Source organism: Rhinopithecus bieti, unplaced genomic scaffold (assembly GCF_001698545.2).
Source record: "Rhinopithecus bieti isolate Rb0 unplaced genomic scaffold, ASM169854v2 scaffold_13259, whole genome shotgun sequence".
NCBI lineage: Eukaryota > Metazoa > Chordata > Mammalia > Primates > Cercopithecidae > Rhinopithecus > Rhinopithecus bieti.
Genome location: NW_016807544.1, coordinates 902,946 through 917,591, shown reverse-complemented (window position 1 = coordinate 917,591; position 14,646 = coordinate 902,946). Strand labels below are relative to the sequence as shown.

Genomic DNA, 14,646 nt, shown 5'->3' with positions numbered 1-14,646 from the left:
AGAGCTCATTTAGTTGTAAGCACTAAAAACCCAATCTGGTTTAAGCACAGCAGGTTTCTTGGCTGATGTAGTGGATTGAGCCAAGGCTGTGTTGTTTCCCTTGACCTCCCTGTTTGGTTTCATTCTCAGGCACCCACTCCCCACACAATGCTCTTCGCTTTCCCACTCCCAACCCAAATCTCTGGCCTCACCCCATGGAAAAAGGGTGCCTCTTTTCTCCATTTCAGCCATGAATGCTGGGCTGACCATTTGAGCTTTGGTCACATGTCCTCCCCTTAAATCAGTGCAGTGGCCAGGGAGATGGAACCCACTGTTTGGCCAGCACAGGGCATGTGTGTCTACTTCTAGAGCAGGAAGATGAGGTCACGAGGACTGAACGTGGGGGAAGGCTGGGTCCCCAGAGGAAAACCGGGGTGCCGTTACCATTGGAGGGTGGAGTGGCCACTGGGTGAACCACAGATGGCCTCCAGCAGTGGGACCTATCCCAGTACCAGGTAGAGCTGGGCAGACTTGAAGCCCAGAGAGGCCATGGGGAGCAGAGGCTTTTCCCCAACTCTGTGCTTCCACTGAGTCACCCAGCATCCTACACGTTCATCTATATGTGTGCACCTCTCACCCAGGTTGTCTGCCTGGAAGTAGAGTCAACATGGAGGTGCATAGCACAGTGTTTCTCTGCCTCAGGCCCTCTAATTTCCTCTCTTGGCCCACAAGGGGTAGGAATTTCTGTGCCCCTGTCCCTGTGTTCCTCTGAGAGTGGACTGCCTCTTCTCCCTTCACAAAAATCTGAGGGCTGTATGAAGACTTCACATGGGGGGCCTGGCCTGCTGTGGGTGAGAGTCTGCCTGCAGTAGGAAGTGGGAAGCTGGAGTAACCTCGGGTCCCAGGCCTTTGGAAGCCCACATTGTCCCGAAAGCTGTTGCTTCTCTCCATAGGCTCGTTGGATTATTCCGTCTCCACTCGTGTCCTGTTGAATCTGCCACCCAGCAGGACCTCTCCATATCTACTTCCTATGGGTTCTCCCCAGAGCATCTTTCAGGGGTGCCATGACTCCTGCTTTCTGGATTGAGGCAGTAGGAAGGGCTCTCTCTTGTTTCTAATTGAACACTGGCCTATGCCAGACTGACCAATTATTCCCTGATCATTCAAAGTGTCTCCTCCCCTTGGGCAGGTTCCATTTCTGCTTAGCCAGAGAGATTTCCCTATTCCATCAACGAGTTAAACCCTCTTTGATGGAAAAGGCAGAAGATTTTCCCTATGTAGGATACATACTTGGAAACTTGGCTCTTAGCAGTTGGATGTGCTATATGCAAAAGTAAAGTGCCAATTAGTTTTGCTGAATTTTATTAATATTGGGGGTCCATTATAAAACCAACCATTAGGTCTGTAACAGCCCAACTTAAAATATATCCTAGTGGGGTTATCTATTTGATTCATAATGCTTAAATCAGTAATTTTATACTTAACATAGAGAATGTGATTGAATGATACATTTACGTAGCAAAGTTGTACTTACTAAATATTTACTCAGTGTAAGGTATGGAGCCAAGGAATACAAAGATATCTGACACTAATTTCTTCTCCTCCAAAAGTTTATAATCTACTAGATGAGGCAAATGCATAGCACAAAAATAGCTAAATGTGGTTCTATGTCAGAATCAGTCTGTTTCTTTAGAAAGACAGTTTATTTGAAGTTCACCTAACTTCAAGCTTGAGCAGTTTTTACTGACACTAACTAGGGTTTGACACAGGTGTCTGGTATTAAAAAGGGCTACTCAGAATCTCCAAATGCCAGGAAAAGTTCTGGATACTGGGGAGGGGCTATAGAGTTTCAGGGATTCTTTTGCTTCAAAATTAAGTAAGAATTTTTTGACTGCTCTGAAGGAAGCTGTGTGAAACCCAGTGGAAAATAATTGACTAAATTATTCTTGATCTTTTGGCATTTAACGGAGTAAAATGCAAGTGGAAAAGAAGCAGGAACATCAGATGATTAATGGTACATTAATGATCTGAAGAACGTGTTGGTCCATAGAGTGTGCAGAGAATCCACTAAAGGGAATGTATCGTGTGAAGTCAGAACAGAGAGTCAGCAATGATGAGGGGACAGGTGCTGAACATTGACAGGGTCTGCTACAGTCACCAGAGAGAAGCTGTCTCGAAGACTTGAGCCCCAAGTCTAAACATCTCTGGAAAGGGTCCTGGTTTGGCCTATTGTTCATCACAGGTCACCCTTGGACCAATCACCTTGGGCCCAAAATAGCTGATGATTCTGTAGTAGCCATAGGAGCTACTGGGGTGGGAACATGTGGGGAAAGTAACTGTGAGGGGTGTGTACTAACTGGGGAGTTAGTTCTAGAAAAAGAGTGTCCAGTATGCCTGACTTTAGCTGGAGACATTTCTGTAGCTCAGCTTTAATTTTCCAGTATTCAGCATTGAGTTACTCTTGTTACTTCTACGACTCTGACATGAAGTCCCAGTTCTAAAAAAAAAAAAAGCCATGGATGAGACAATAAAATGCCCCATCTGGATTGTTGCAACAGGGTATTGTTTTTCACCATGTGCCATATGAGTCTTGCCCCAGTAACTCAGTCCTTCTAGAACTGGACTTCTCAGAGACAGGGGTTCGTATGAATCTGTTCTTATGCTGCTGATAAAGACATACCCGAGACTGGGTAATTTATAAAGAAAAAGAGGCTTAATGAACTCACAGTTCCACATGGGTGAGGAGGCCTCACAATCACAGTGGAAGGTGAAAGGCACATTTTACACGGCGGCAGGCAAGAGAGAATGAGAGCCAAGCAAAAGGGGAAACTCCTTATAAAACCATCAGATCTCATGAGACTTATTCACTACCATAAGAACAGTATGGGGGAAACCATGCCCATGATTCAATCATCTCCCATTCGGTCCCTCCCACAACACATGAGAGCTATAATCCAAGATGAGATTCAGGTGGGGACACAGCCAAAACATCTCAAGGTCCTTACCCTGAACCTGGGCCTATGACCCAGCTCCACTCTCACTAGTAGACTAACCTAATGCTAACTGCAGAACTTCCCGCTTTCCTGGAATCCCAGGTGCTATGCTTTTAGCTCCATGTTTGTCTCTTCCTGCTGCAGTTAGCTGAGCCATGATGACTGCCTCACAAAGGCTGCCTGCAAGGCAAGGCTCAGCGTGAAGGCTTTGCATAGACTTGACCCACGGAGCGAAATAGTAAGAGACTGAGAGAGTCAGGTTCCTGGAGGCAGCCAGCACCAAAATTGTCTGGGAGGGCAGGGTGACTCCAAAAGACCGTCTGGGGGAGTTCTCACACGTTCCTGACATCTTCGTCTCTCCATACTTTTGGCACAGGGAATTTGAGCTGGCTGGAGTGGGTGGACGAGGTGGAATAATAAAAAAAAAATGAAGACAGCTTTAGACACCAAAATTACAAAATCTTACTGTGGATTCTATCCTTTCCTGGACATTTGGCTTGTTTAGGAGGATGCTTGAAACCCACACGCACATGCAGATTACACTCAGACCAGCACATTGCCCTCCAGCGCTTTCCAATGCTGGATGTGACCCTTCAGAAACCATCCTGGGGAGGGTCTTTGCCATCTCCTCCCCTCCCCAGAGCACTGTAGGGTAAAGGAGGGCTAAGAGTGAAGCTTGGCAGTAAACTGGCAGTGTGTGCCTCTTCTTACTTAGATCATCGAAACCCCCTCAAAGGATGTGAAAAGTTAGCCCAGCATCTGTGAGGCTTGCTGGACTCCAGAGATGACTTCTAAGACCGAGGCCATAGGCTAGGCAGGAAAGGTTTCTCTGCTCTCTAGGGAGTAAAGAAGTCATCAAGACGGCACAGTGGCTCACACCTGTAACCTAACACTTTGGGAGGCTGAGGCAGGCAGATCCCCTGAGCCCAGAAGTTTGAGATCAGCCTGGGCAACATAGTGGGATGCCCATCTCTACAAAAAATACAAAAATTAGGCCAACGTGGTGGTGCATACCTGTAGTCCCAGCTACTCTGGAGGCTGAGGTGGGAGAATTGCTTGAACCAGGGAGGTGAAGGCTGCAATGAGCTGCGATTGCTCCACTGAGCCACTGCACTCCAGTCTGGGTGACAAAGCAAGACCTTGTCTCAAAAAAAAAAAAAAAAAAAAAAGGAGTGATCAAAACATCTGGTTTTTAAAACTGCAGGGAGATGAGGAGACAGTGATCTCTAAGGTACACAAGTCCTTGGTTTTTAGAAAGAATCACTAGACTTTTTTTAAAAGCAAACTCTCATAGTTAATATATTGTATATTTGAAAATTGCTAAGAGAGTAGATCAAAGTGTTCTCACTACAAAAAATAAGTGTGTGAGGTAATGCATATGTTAAATAGCTTGATTTAGCCATTCTACAATGTGTATGTGTGTATATATATAAACATCATGTTTTATACCATAAATATACACAATCTTTACTTGCCAATTTAAAAAAGAAAAAGCCAACTCTCAAAAGAGAGGAGTGGTAGAGATGGTGCAAATGCTGTGTCCAGTTCTTTGTTCTTTGTTCTTTTTATTCTGAGCATTTTGGTGGAGACAGCATGGCCCAGGAGGAGGATGGGGCCGGAAGGCAGGCTGTGTAGGGGGGATACTGGCTGGGCCCTTTCCTAGCTGTGTGACCTCGGGCAACTTATATAACCTCTTGAGCCATAGTCTCTTTATCTAAAAATGGGCGTAATAAGAGAATAACTTGTGAAAATGAAATGAAAGAATGCATGTCGGCTGGGCACAGTGGCTCGCGCCTGTAATCCCAGCACTTTGGGAGGCCGAGGTGGGTGGATCACCTGAGGTCAGGAGTTCGAGGCCAGCCTGGCCAACATGGTGAAACCCTGTCTCTACCAAAAATACAAAAATTAGCCAGGCGTGGTGGCGCGTACCTGTAGTCCCAGCTACTCAGGAGGCTGAGGCAGGAGAATTGCTTGAATTCTCGAATTCAGTTCTTGAATTGAATTCTTGAATTGCAGCAGCAGTTGCAGTGAGCCAAGATCATGCATGCCATTGCACTCCAGCCTAGGCGACAGAGTGAGACTGTCTAAAAAAAAAGAATGCATGTCAACTCTTAGCTCATTACTTGGCTCATGGTAGAATCTCAGGAAGACAGATGTTTTGTGAAAGGGCGAGGGTAGAAGGTGGAATAGGATGAAAGCAGGCATCTCCGGAGGGTGTCATGAATGGGCCTCACCCCTTTTAAGCCCCGTGAGCCTCTGGCTTTTTCCTGCCCATCCTGGAATCTCCATTACCAAGCAGGGGCCTGGTGGAGAGTGGGCTCTAAGGAAATGCTTGTTAGACTGAATAGAGCCTTGGCTGAGCCCTCAGGGAGGAGAGATTTGCAGAAAGGGAAGGAAGGCAAGTGAGAGAGGAAAGGACAGAGAGACAGGAGTGAGGCAGCAGGAGGGGACAAAGGCCACACATTGGGACAAAGATTCCCAATGATAAACTCTAACTGTGCCCTGTCTTTAGAGCCCCATAAAATGAAAGGACTTGCAATGGAATTGTTTCAAAAGTGCTTTGGAAGCCAGATGGGAAGCTTACGTAATTGTTTTTACTTGCAAGCTCAAGTGAAAATAATGAGCCCTTTTCTTGCCTGCAGGGGAAGAAGGTTTTGGTTCAGACATCCTCCACCTTTCTCTGTCCACCACGGCTGGGACAGAGCCCTCCCATGTGCTCTGCAGATGCCCTTCGGAAAAGCTGCCTCTTCTATGCGGTGCTTCTGGGCAGCTGGGGAACAGGTATGGGGGCAAGTGCTGAGAGGTAGGGCAGCAGGGGGAGAACTGCATGTTCCACCCTCACAACAAAACACATCCCACATCTCCTCCCAGAGGCAAAGAGACATCAAAAGAAGACCAAATTCTGAGACTGGGTGTAGGATGGTGGGGTGGGGACTAGGGAGAGACTTTTAAGGCTTTTAACCCTTAAAGAGTAGTTATAGATATGTAGTATATGAAAGCTGTTGGAAAATGGTAAAGTGCTGTACAAATACAGTCATCATTCGATATCTGAGGGGGATTGATTCCAGGACCCCCTCACCCCAGGACACCAAAATCCAAGGATGCTCAAGTCCGTAATATAAAATGGTGTAGTATTTGCATATAACCTACACACATCCTCCCATATACTTTAAATCATCTCTAGATTACTTTTAAAACCTAATAAAATGTAAGCACTGTACAAATGGTCATTACACTGTATTGTTTTTTAAAATTGTATTATTTTTATTGTTGTTTTTAAATATTTTCAATCTGCAATTGATTGAATCCATGAATGCGGAACCAGCAGGTAGGGAAGACTGACTATATAAAGCTTTGTTAGTTAGTGTAGGGAGAAGAAAAAATACCAGAACACGAGGTAGGGCAGGATTCTTCTGCCTGCCTTGCTGCTCGCCCCTTGATGGGCAGGACCCTTGCCAACCTCTCTGGATATTCATTTTTCACCTTCAAAACAAGGTTCATCTCCCTGATCCTACTCATGGTCAAAAATGATCCCCAGTTTTTTCCTGCTCCCAAGGCACGTGGCCCAGGTTTTTACTTGACCTGTATTTCACTGTCTAGTGCATGATTTTTCTCAATACTTCAGCTAATTGTTTACACAACTCCCAACTCAACAGAGTATAAGCTCCATGAAGGCAGGAACTGATAGGGAACATAGTCAATAATTTTTCATTTTCAGTCATTTACTTAAATATTTATTGAGGTCACTAGACACTGTGATAAACTCCAGAAATATAGCAGTGAGCAACTCAGACAAAATCTCAGCTCTCTGACTTTGCTTTCTGGTGGGGAAGATAGATAGTAATGATAAAACATAACATAAACAAGAAAAGTAAAAGACAGCAGGGCTCCTGTGTTGCACACCTGCAGGGGGCACTATTTGCATGAATGTAATATTAATGGCTCTCTCTAGTGTTGTGCAAAGGCAGCGGCTCTGGGGATGCTATATCCCTAGGGTCTGGCCCAGTGCTTGATATGCAGTAAGCATTCTGTAAATATTTATTCAAGAATAAGTGAATGAATAAATGAGTGGTCTTAGTGTGGTAAAGTCTTTTAATATCCAACTATATCCATGTTTCTCTCTTTTAGCATACATCTGTTGGCTCCTTGAAGTTAGTAAAGCCATGTGACTGATTCTGCCCAGTGAGAGGTAAGCAGAAGTGTTGGAATTTACTTCTGGGTGGGTACCTGACCACCTCCAGATGTTTCTTCCCCTGCTGCAATGACTAGGGCAGGTGCAAGATAGTGGATTCTCCGTCGCCCTGAGCCCCTGAGTGATTTTGTGGAGCAGAGCAGACCCTCATTGGATATGAAGCATTTGCAAGATGAGCCTTTGCTATGTTAAGGCCCCAAGACTGTGGTGGTGTTTGTTACCAGGCATAGTCCAACCCATTCTGACTGATGGTCTCACTCTCATGTAAACTGTTTGAGGGTGGGGCCATGGGATTCAGCTTAGGGGCAATCTGTAAATGTTCAAAAAGAATTGATGGAAGAAAGAGTAACTCACATTGATTAGTAAATATTATCAGTCTCTTTTTCCTCTGCTTGAATTCCTCAGCTCTTAGGAAACTGGATGGCTAGATTGCTCATTTCCAATGGGTGGGTTTCCTTTGACTCCTAAAGCCCTCTCTGTGGCAGGTGAGGCAATGCTGCCCTTTTCCACACACCAGTTTCTTTCCATGCGACTCAAACAATCTGGAGGAAGGACACAGGAAAACCCCCAGAGTTGGAGCAAATGGGGTCTTTGCCTACTCAAGCCTCTTCAGTGTGGCTTGCATGAAACAAAGATATTTGCAGCTATGCTGTGAGTCCAGCATAAGTACGGACAAAAATTCTCCACTCCCCACAGGATGGGGAATACACTGTTATAGATCTCTTTCCTTAGACCAGGGGTCCTCAGACCCTGGCTTGCATCTGAGTCTCCTGGAGGGCTCATTCAAACGGATTGTCAGTGCCCACCCCAACATCTGTGATGTAATTTGTTTGGAGTGGGGATTGGGAATGTGCATTTCTAATAAAACTCCCTGATGAAGCTGATGCTACAAGTCCAGGGACTGTATTTTGAGAAACCATTGCCTAAGACTGCTGCTCTGCCTTTCAAAGTCAAGAGTAAATGCAACACCTGTGAGACTAGCGCTATAACCTGTTATTAGTCATTAACCACATGGGATCAGCTAATTTTTTTCGGATTACACAGCTAAGAAGGGGAGAAAAGATGGAGGAAAGAGAAGTTTCAGGAAGGGGTGGGCCTGGGAAAGAATACAGCTTTGAGGACTGCTGCCCAGAGGAGGGACTGATGATGTCCTAAAAGAAGGTCCTGCAGTTGAGAGCCAGAAGGAACCTGGGGCCAATATGGGTGCAGAGGTGGCCATGGAAAGACAAGTTTGAGGGCTTATCATTGCATAGTGAAAAGAGGGCTGGACTTGGAGTCGAAAGCCTGCAGGCCTCTCCCATGAGACCTTGTAGCTGCTGGCAGCCGCCAAGGTAAGCCACTTTGTTAAGCTGTTAAGCAGACTTAACAGCTTGTCTGTGGGGAGAGCCTGCCAGGGTTAACTCAGCCTCCAGCCTTAACCTCTTTTGCATGAGGAGATAGGTAAGCCCTTCCCAGGGCCCCATGCCCAGTGCACTGTCTGTACCGAGCCTGTGTTCCAGCATCTTCCTGATGGCTTATTATCGGTGGTCCCCAGCAAAACAGTTTTGTTGTGCTGTGCCAAGGGTTAGCGTAGGTGGCTGTGACTCACTCAGCCTCATGGGGAAGCAGATGCTGCCACTGTAACCAGCGCTGCCAGGGAAACAGGCTAAATAAATCCCAGATCCTTGTAGAGGGCAGAGAACAAGCTGCCTGCAGCCAGTGAGCCAGCAGCTCTGGTTCTGTTCTGGTCCAGCCACTGTAACAGCCTGTGTCCAGCTCTCAGCTTCAGGGCTAACTGGGGACTAGGATTGAGAACAGCAACAACAGAGCCTTGTACAGAGGATGGAGCATGTGTCAAGAGGTGATGTATCAGTCCGTTTTCATGCTGCTGATAAGACATCCTCGAGATTGGGTAATTTACAAAGAAAAAGAGGTTTAATGGACTCACAGTTCCACATGGCTGGGGAGGCCTCACAATCATGGTGGAAGGCAAGGAAAGAACAAAGGCATGTCTTACATGGTGGCAGGAAGAGAAAGAATGAGAATCAAGTGAAAGGGGTTTCCCCTTATAAAACTATCAGATCTCGTGAGACTTACTACCACGAGAACAGTATGGGGGAAACCATGCCCATGAGTCATTTGTCTCCCACTGGGTCCCTCCTAAAAAATGTGGGAATAATGGGAGCTAAAGATGAGATTTGGGTGGGGACACAGCCAAACCATATCAAATGATCGGAAGGCTGTATTTAATGATGGGTGCCCATGCACAGCTGCAGGACCCTAAGCTAAGCCTTAGGCACTAGGCTGACGAGTTCACACAGATCCTCTCTGAAAATCTGTGGGATATTTGTGCTTACTGGTGGGGTGGGGAGAAGAGATGAGAAACTCACTCTTTTTTTTTAATACAGGGTCTCACTCTGTCACCCAGGCTGGAGTGCATTGGTGCGATCTTGACTCACTGCAACCTCTGCTTCCTTGGTTCAAGCTATTCTCATGCCTCAGCTTCTTAAGTAACTGGGACTACAGGCGTGGAACACCACATCTGGCTAATTTTTGCATTTTTTGGTAGAGATGGGATTTCACCATGTTGACCAGGCTGGTCTTGAACTCCTGATGTCAAGTGATTCACCCCCCGCTTGGCCTCCCAAAGTGCTGAGATTACAGACTTGAGTCATTGTGCCTGGCCAAGAAACTCACTCTTGATTCTCTTCTCTCTCCCATTTGGAAAGGAGCAACTCCCTCACTAGACAATGTGAAGCTACCCTCTATTCCAACTGGCCAGAAATTGACCCCCTGAGAAGTGTCTGTTTTGTCATAAACCAAGAAGAGGAAACTGAGGCCAGAAGGTGCAATGACCTAGCCAAAGCCCCACAGAGGCTTTTAGAGGCAGCGTCAGGCTGGGCTTCTGGTACCCTGGACACAGAACCTCACCATTTCCCACTGGACACTGCACCCCATGGAAACAATCATATGGGCCATAGGGAATTTGCCTTACCATGAATATCTGCTCTTACAGGCAGTGGGTGGTGCCATTAGTAACATACGCTGCTTTTTCCATGAGCAACAGGGAGTCTCTAGCCAACTTTCTCCAACTTCATCAACTCCTAATCCAGGCTGATGAGTCCCTGGCTCTACCAGTCAGACAGTGGAAATCCCAAGAGTTTTTAGGTTTGCCTAACATCCTATCATTGCAGGGTCAGGAACAGAGCCAGAGGTGGGCCTCTTCGGTTTTCAAACCAGGCCTCCCGAGGTAGTGAATGTCCAAACTCATCAGTCCAACCTGATGATTCTCAGGTAATTTCCCCATCAGTCCCCACTCCCTATTCCCAGCCAAGGCTCACAACAAGGCCTAGTGGTATTAGCACATTTTTATGGCCCCAGGTCTCCCTGAGGCCTTAAACAGGAGACAGGAGGGCAAGGTCAGGAAGGACAGGCCCATCCAGTGGCCCTTACTCCTCCTGTGAAATCGAAGGGGAAGGTAGAGAGAGAAGGTCCCTCACAGCCCTCCCTAAGGCAAGACTTGACTCTGGAGGCTCGGCTCAGACACTGGACCAGATTGAGGTCTAGCTAAAACAGGGAGGAGGCAAAAGCACCTCTCCATAAGACATATCCACCAGCATGCCATGTCAGTTTACCATTGCCATGGCTACACTGGGAAGTTACCACTCCTTCCATGGCAATGACCTGACAACCCATAAGTTACCACTCTTTTTCTAGAAATTTCTGCATAATCTTCCCCTTAATTTGCATATAATTAAAAGTGAGTATGCACATGACTGCAGAAGTGCCTCTGAGCTGCCACTCTGGGTACACTGCTCTGCCTAGGGGTAGCCCTGCTCTTCTGCTGCTGCACACTGCTGCTTCAATGGAAGTTGCTGTCTAACACCACTGGCTCACCCTAGAATTCTTTCCTGGATGAAATCAAGAACCCTCCTGGGTTAAGCCCCAACTTGGGGGTTCATCTGCCCTGCATCACCCCCAGGTCCCCAGCAGCCACCTCAAGCCTTCCTTGCTTCTCAAGCCCCACACAGTGGGCTATAAGGGACCTTCTCTCTCTACCTTTCCCTTAGATTTCCCAGGAGGAATAAGGGCCACTGGATGGGCCTCACTATCCTTCCTGACCTTGCCCTCCTGTCTCCTGTTTAAGGAAAGCCCCTTCTCCTGCATCCTGATCCCTTCCCTCCCTGCCATGTCTTTGCTCCATAAATTATCTCCCTTCTCCTAATTATTCAACATCTGCCTTTCTACAAGTTCCTCCTCCTCAGCCTATAAACATGTTTATGTGTCTCCCACATAAAAGAAAAAAACCAACTAAATCAAGTGTGCGTTCCTCCCTGGTGACTCTTCCTCTCTACCTGAAATGCCTCTTATCAGAGTAACTTGCACTTTTTGCCTCCCCTTTCTTACTTCTCAATGGGTCCCAATCTCTTTCTGTAACTTGCTGTGTAAGCTTGGGCAAGTGACTTAACCTCTCTGAGCCTCTCAGTGTATTCATCCATAAAATGAAAATAATCATACTTTCTTTGCAGAGTTGTGAAAATTTAATGAAATTCCACGCACAAAACTCCCAACAGAGTGCATGGCACATGGAGGATGTTGAGTAAATGGAGCAGCTGCTTTCGATATTTCGATCTAATGCTGTCTGAATTTTGCCCTGTCACTCTCTTGAAATTGTTCCTGCAAGGTCACCAAGAGCCTTTGTTTTGTTTTGTTTTGTTTTGTTTTGTTTTCATAATTGAGATTTTATTGGTTGAAGATCAGTACAGACATTTCAATTTGTACACAATTCTTAACATATGTAACAAAATTCTAAAAAGTCACATAATTCTTTTTTAAAGTTATTCCAGTGACTTTCCAGCTTAAAATTTGAAAGTAAATTTTCCTTAAGAGGCTATCAAGTACCAGTATCTTCACATGTTGGTCAGCTGTTACATATGGCCCACAGTTCACAACTGAATAGCATGTACACTACATATTCAAATTTGTAATCTTCCACAGCACAGTAACAAAGTTATTAGGAAAATAGGACTACCACAACCAAAGATGTTACAGAGTGCACACAATTCTGACAGGGAGAGCCATGATCAAAGAGTGGTTTTCTTTAGGGAACAATTCTACTAGAAAACAACATGGGAATAGAAGTAATTTAAAATGTTCAAGACATTAAATGCAGGACTGACTACATATTGCCATTTAATACGCTTTGTATTCTAGGACATAAAAAGTAACCCCCCATCTACGGAATGTTAAGCTGACACCCGAGACAGTCAAAGCCTCCCATAATTCAATATCCCACACTATTTTCTGGTTGTACCAAAAAATAAACAACCAGCAAATGATTTCACCTCTTAAAAAAAAGCATTTACACTTAAAAAATGGGATGAGGTGGGATTCCCTCCTTCTTAAAATGTTTCTAGAGCTACTAAAAAACTTGCATTTACAAAATAGTTGATAAAAATATTCCTCTGGATTGTACAAGAAGGGAGACAGGGACCATTGGTAAGACATGGTATATGGTACTAATCCGACTTGGCTTTCTCTTCTGCTTCATCGGAGGGTGGACTCTCCTCAGTTTTCATTTTCCCGTTTTCTGCAGGTAAATCTTCTTTAGTTTTTTGGTTAGCCACTTGGGCCTGTTTTCCCTTTGCTCTCCTTTTCCCTTTTGTTTGCACCTTTTTTGTCTGAAGATATATCCTGAAAAAAACCACCATGCCGTATGGTCAGGTTGACTATCCTGCTACAGTTAATCTCTTTATTTCATATAATGAGGAACTAAAAGAATCAATTTTGAATTTATCATTTTCATATAGGTGTTGAAGAATCTAAGTTTTGGATAGAAATTAATCACCCCGTGAAGAACATGTAGAGCTTTGCAGATGGTGGTTTCAATGCTTCACTGCTGCCTTTTTCGGCTTCGCTTCCGCTTTTGCAGGAGGTTTAGCTGACAACCGCGCGGATCTCCTCTTGGGCTTTTCCTTGGTGGCCCCTTCTGCGGAGCTGACCTTCCTTCCTCTTGGGCATCCTGGCAGCGGGGAAAGGTGCATGCCGGGTGCCTGTGGGCCGCGGCGCGCAGAGAGATTTCGCGAAACTGGGCTGCTTGGCCCTTTTTTTTTTTTTTTTTTTTTTGGCTATGGAGTCTCGCTCTGTTGCCAGACTGGAGTGCAGTAGTGCGATCTCTGCTCACTGAAACCTCCACCTCCCGGGTTCAAGCGATGCTCCTACCTCAGCCACCTGAGTAGCTGGGACTACAGATATCTGTCACCATGCCCGGCTAATTTTTTTTTGTATTTTTAGTAGAGACGGGGTTTCACCATGTTAGCCAGAATGGTCTCAATTTCCTGACCTCGTGATCTGCCCACCTCAGCCTCCCAAAGTGCTGGGATTACAGGCATGAGCCACTGTGCCCAGCCAAGAGACTTCTAATGACCTGTTACACGGGATCCCCCTCAGTGCCCATCCTGCTTGGCCTCCCTTCAGCATTTGTTGACTTTACCCTCAGTCTAGAGTCTTCCTTTCCCCACCTCTTGTCTGCTCCTTCTCCATTGCTTTCCCTCACTCTTCCTCCACCCGTCTCTGCAATGTGTGCCCAGGTCTCTGTCCTTGTGGTTCTTATTGCACATTCCGCTGGGCTTCCTCATCCATGTCTAGGAACTACATGAGTCTTCCAGATTAATCTTCATAAAGAAGGAAGAGTCCTGAGTTGTCATTCCCTTTTTCAACAGTCATCAGTGGCTCACAGGGATCTCCAGTGCTGGATCCCGGGATATGCTAGGTTTGGCTCTTGAACATCCATTACACCCCTCCTCCTTTAATCCACCTGCAGTGGATGCAGGGAGGGGCCCCCTAGATCCCTCCGTAGCAGTTATTCCCCCGGTTGCTGGGCATGCTGCTGGCAGACCACCCTGAGCTATCAGTCCTCTTTGGGAATTGTCTCAGCTGAAGGGATTCACTTTGTCCAACATTACACCTTTTCCCAGAGCAGCCTGCATCTCATGGCATCAGTGTGGGAGTGTAAAGTCTTGAGCCCCATGCCCTAACTCAGGAAATCTCTGAGGAGTCATTGCAGCTCCAAAGCTCCTCAGAGGTCAGCTGAGGCCTTGGTGGAGACTGCATCCCAGCCCAACTTCTGCCCAATCCTGCCCCCTTCCCTTCTCTTCCCCTCTCCTTTGCTCCCCTTCCTCAGATGTTACCCCTGGGAGCACTCAACAGACTCCCTGCACATTTATCTCCATCACAGTCCACTTCTCAAGGACACAGCCCAGGACACTACCCACATCACCCTATTTGCCTCACTTGATGAATCCCCATCAGCCCTCTACATACACCAAAATGTAGGCTCCCATGTCATGGTCTAGAAGGCAGTCCCTCTCATGCAAGACTACTTGTCAGATGATCAATCTGTCTGGCTGGAGTAGTTTTCAGAACAGAAGGCTCTCTGCTTGAATAGGATGTCTGTAGAGTGGACTTTGGTTAGTAGGAATGTTGTATTAGGCCGTTCTTATA

General features: G+C 46.2%; 1 protein-coding gene across 1 annotated transcript; it reads right to left on the bottom strand.

Moving 5' to 3' along the window:
• Positions 1 to 12,662: 12,662 nt before the first annotated feature.
• On the bottom strand, positions 12,663 to 13,187 carry LOC108536189 (non-histone chromosomal protein HMG-14-like). Its single transcript, XM_017882744.1, has 2 exons — positions 13,036 to 13,187; positions 12,663 to 12,837 (listed from the first exon to the last, which is right to left on the bottom strand). Exons 1-2 carry the CDS (start codon positions 13,185 to 13,187, stop codon positions 12,663 to 12,665), a joined length of 327 nt encoding a protein of 108 aa, XP_017738233.1.
• Between the last annotated feature and the right edge of the window lie 1,459 nt (positions 13,188 to 14,646).

Excerpts from the sequence above, each read along its gene's own strand:
- LOC108536189 (XM_017882744.1), bottom strand. The coding sequence starts at position 13,187 with ATGCACCTTTCCCCGCTGCCAGGATGCCCAAGAGGAAGGAAGGTCAGC. Across the intron at positions 12,838-13,035 it reads CCGAAAAAGGCAGCAGTGAA|GATATATCTTCAGACAAAAA; the intron begins GCATTGAAACCA and ends GGTTTTTTTCAG.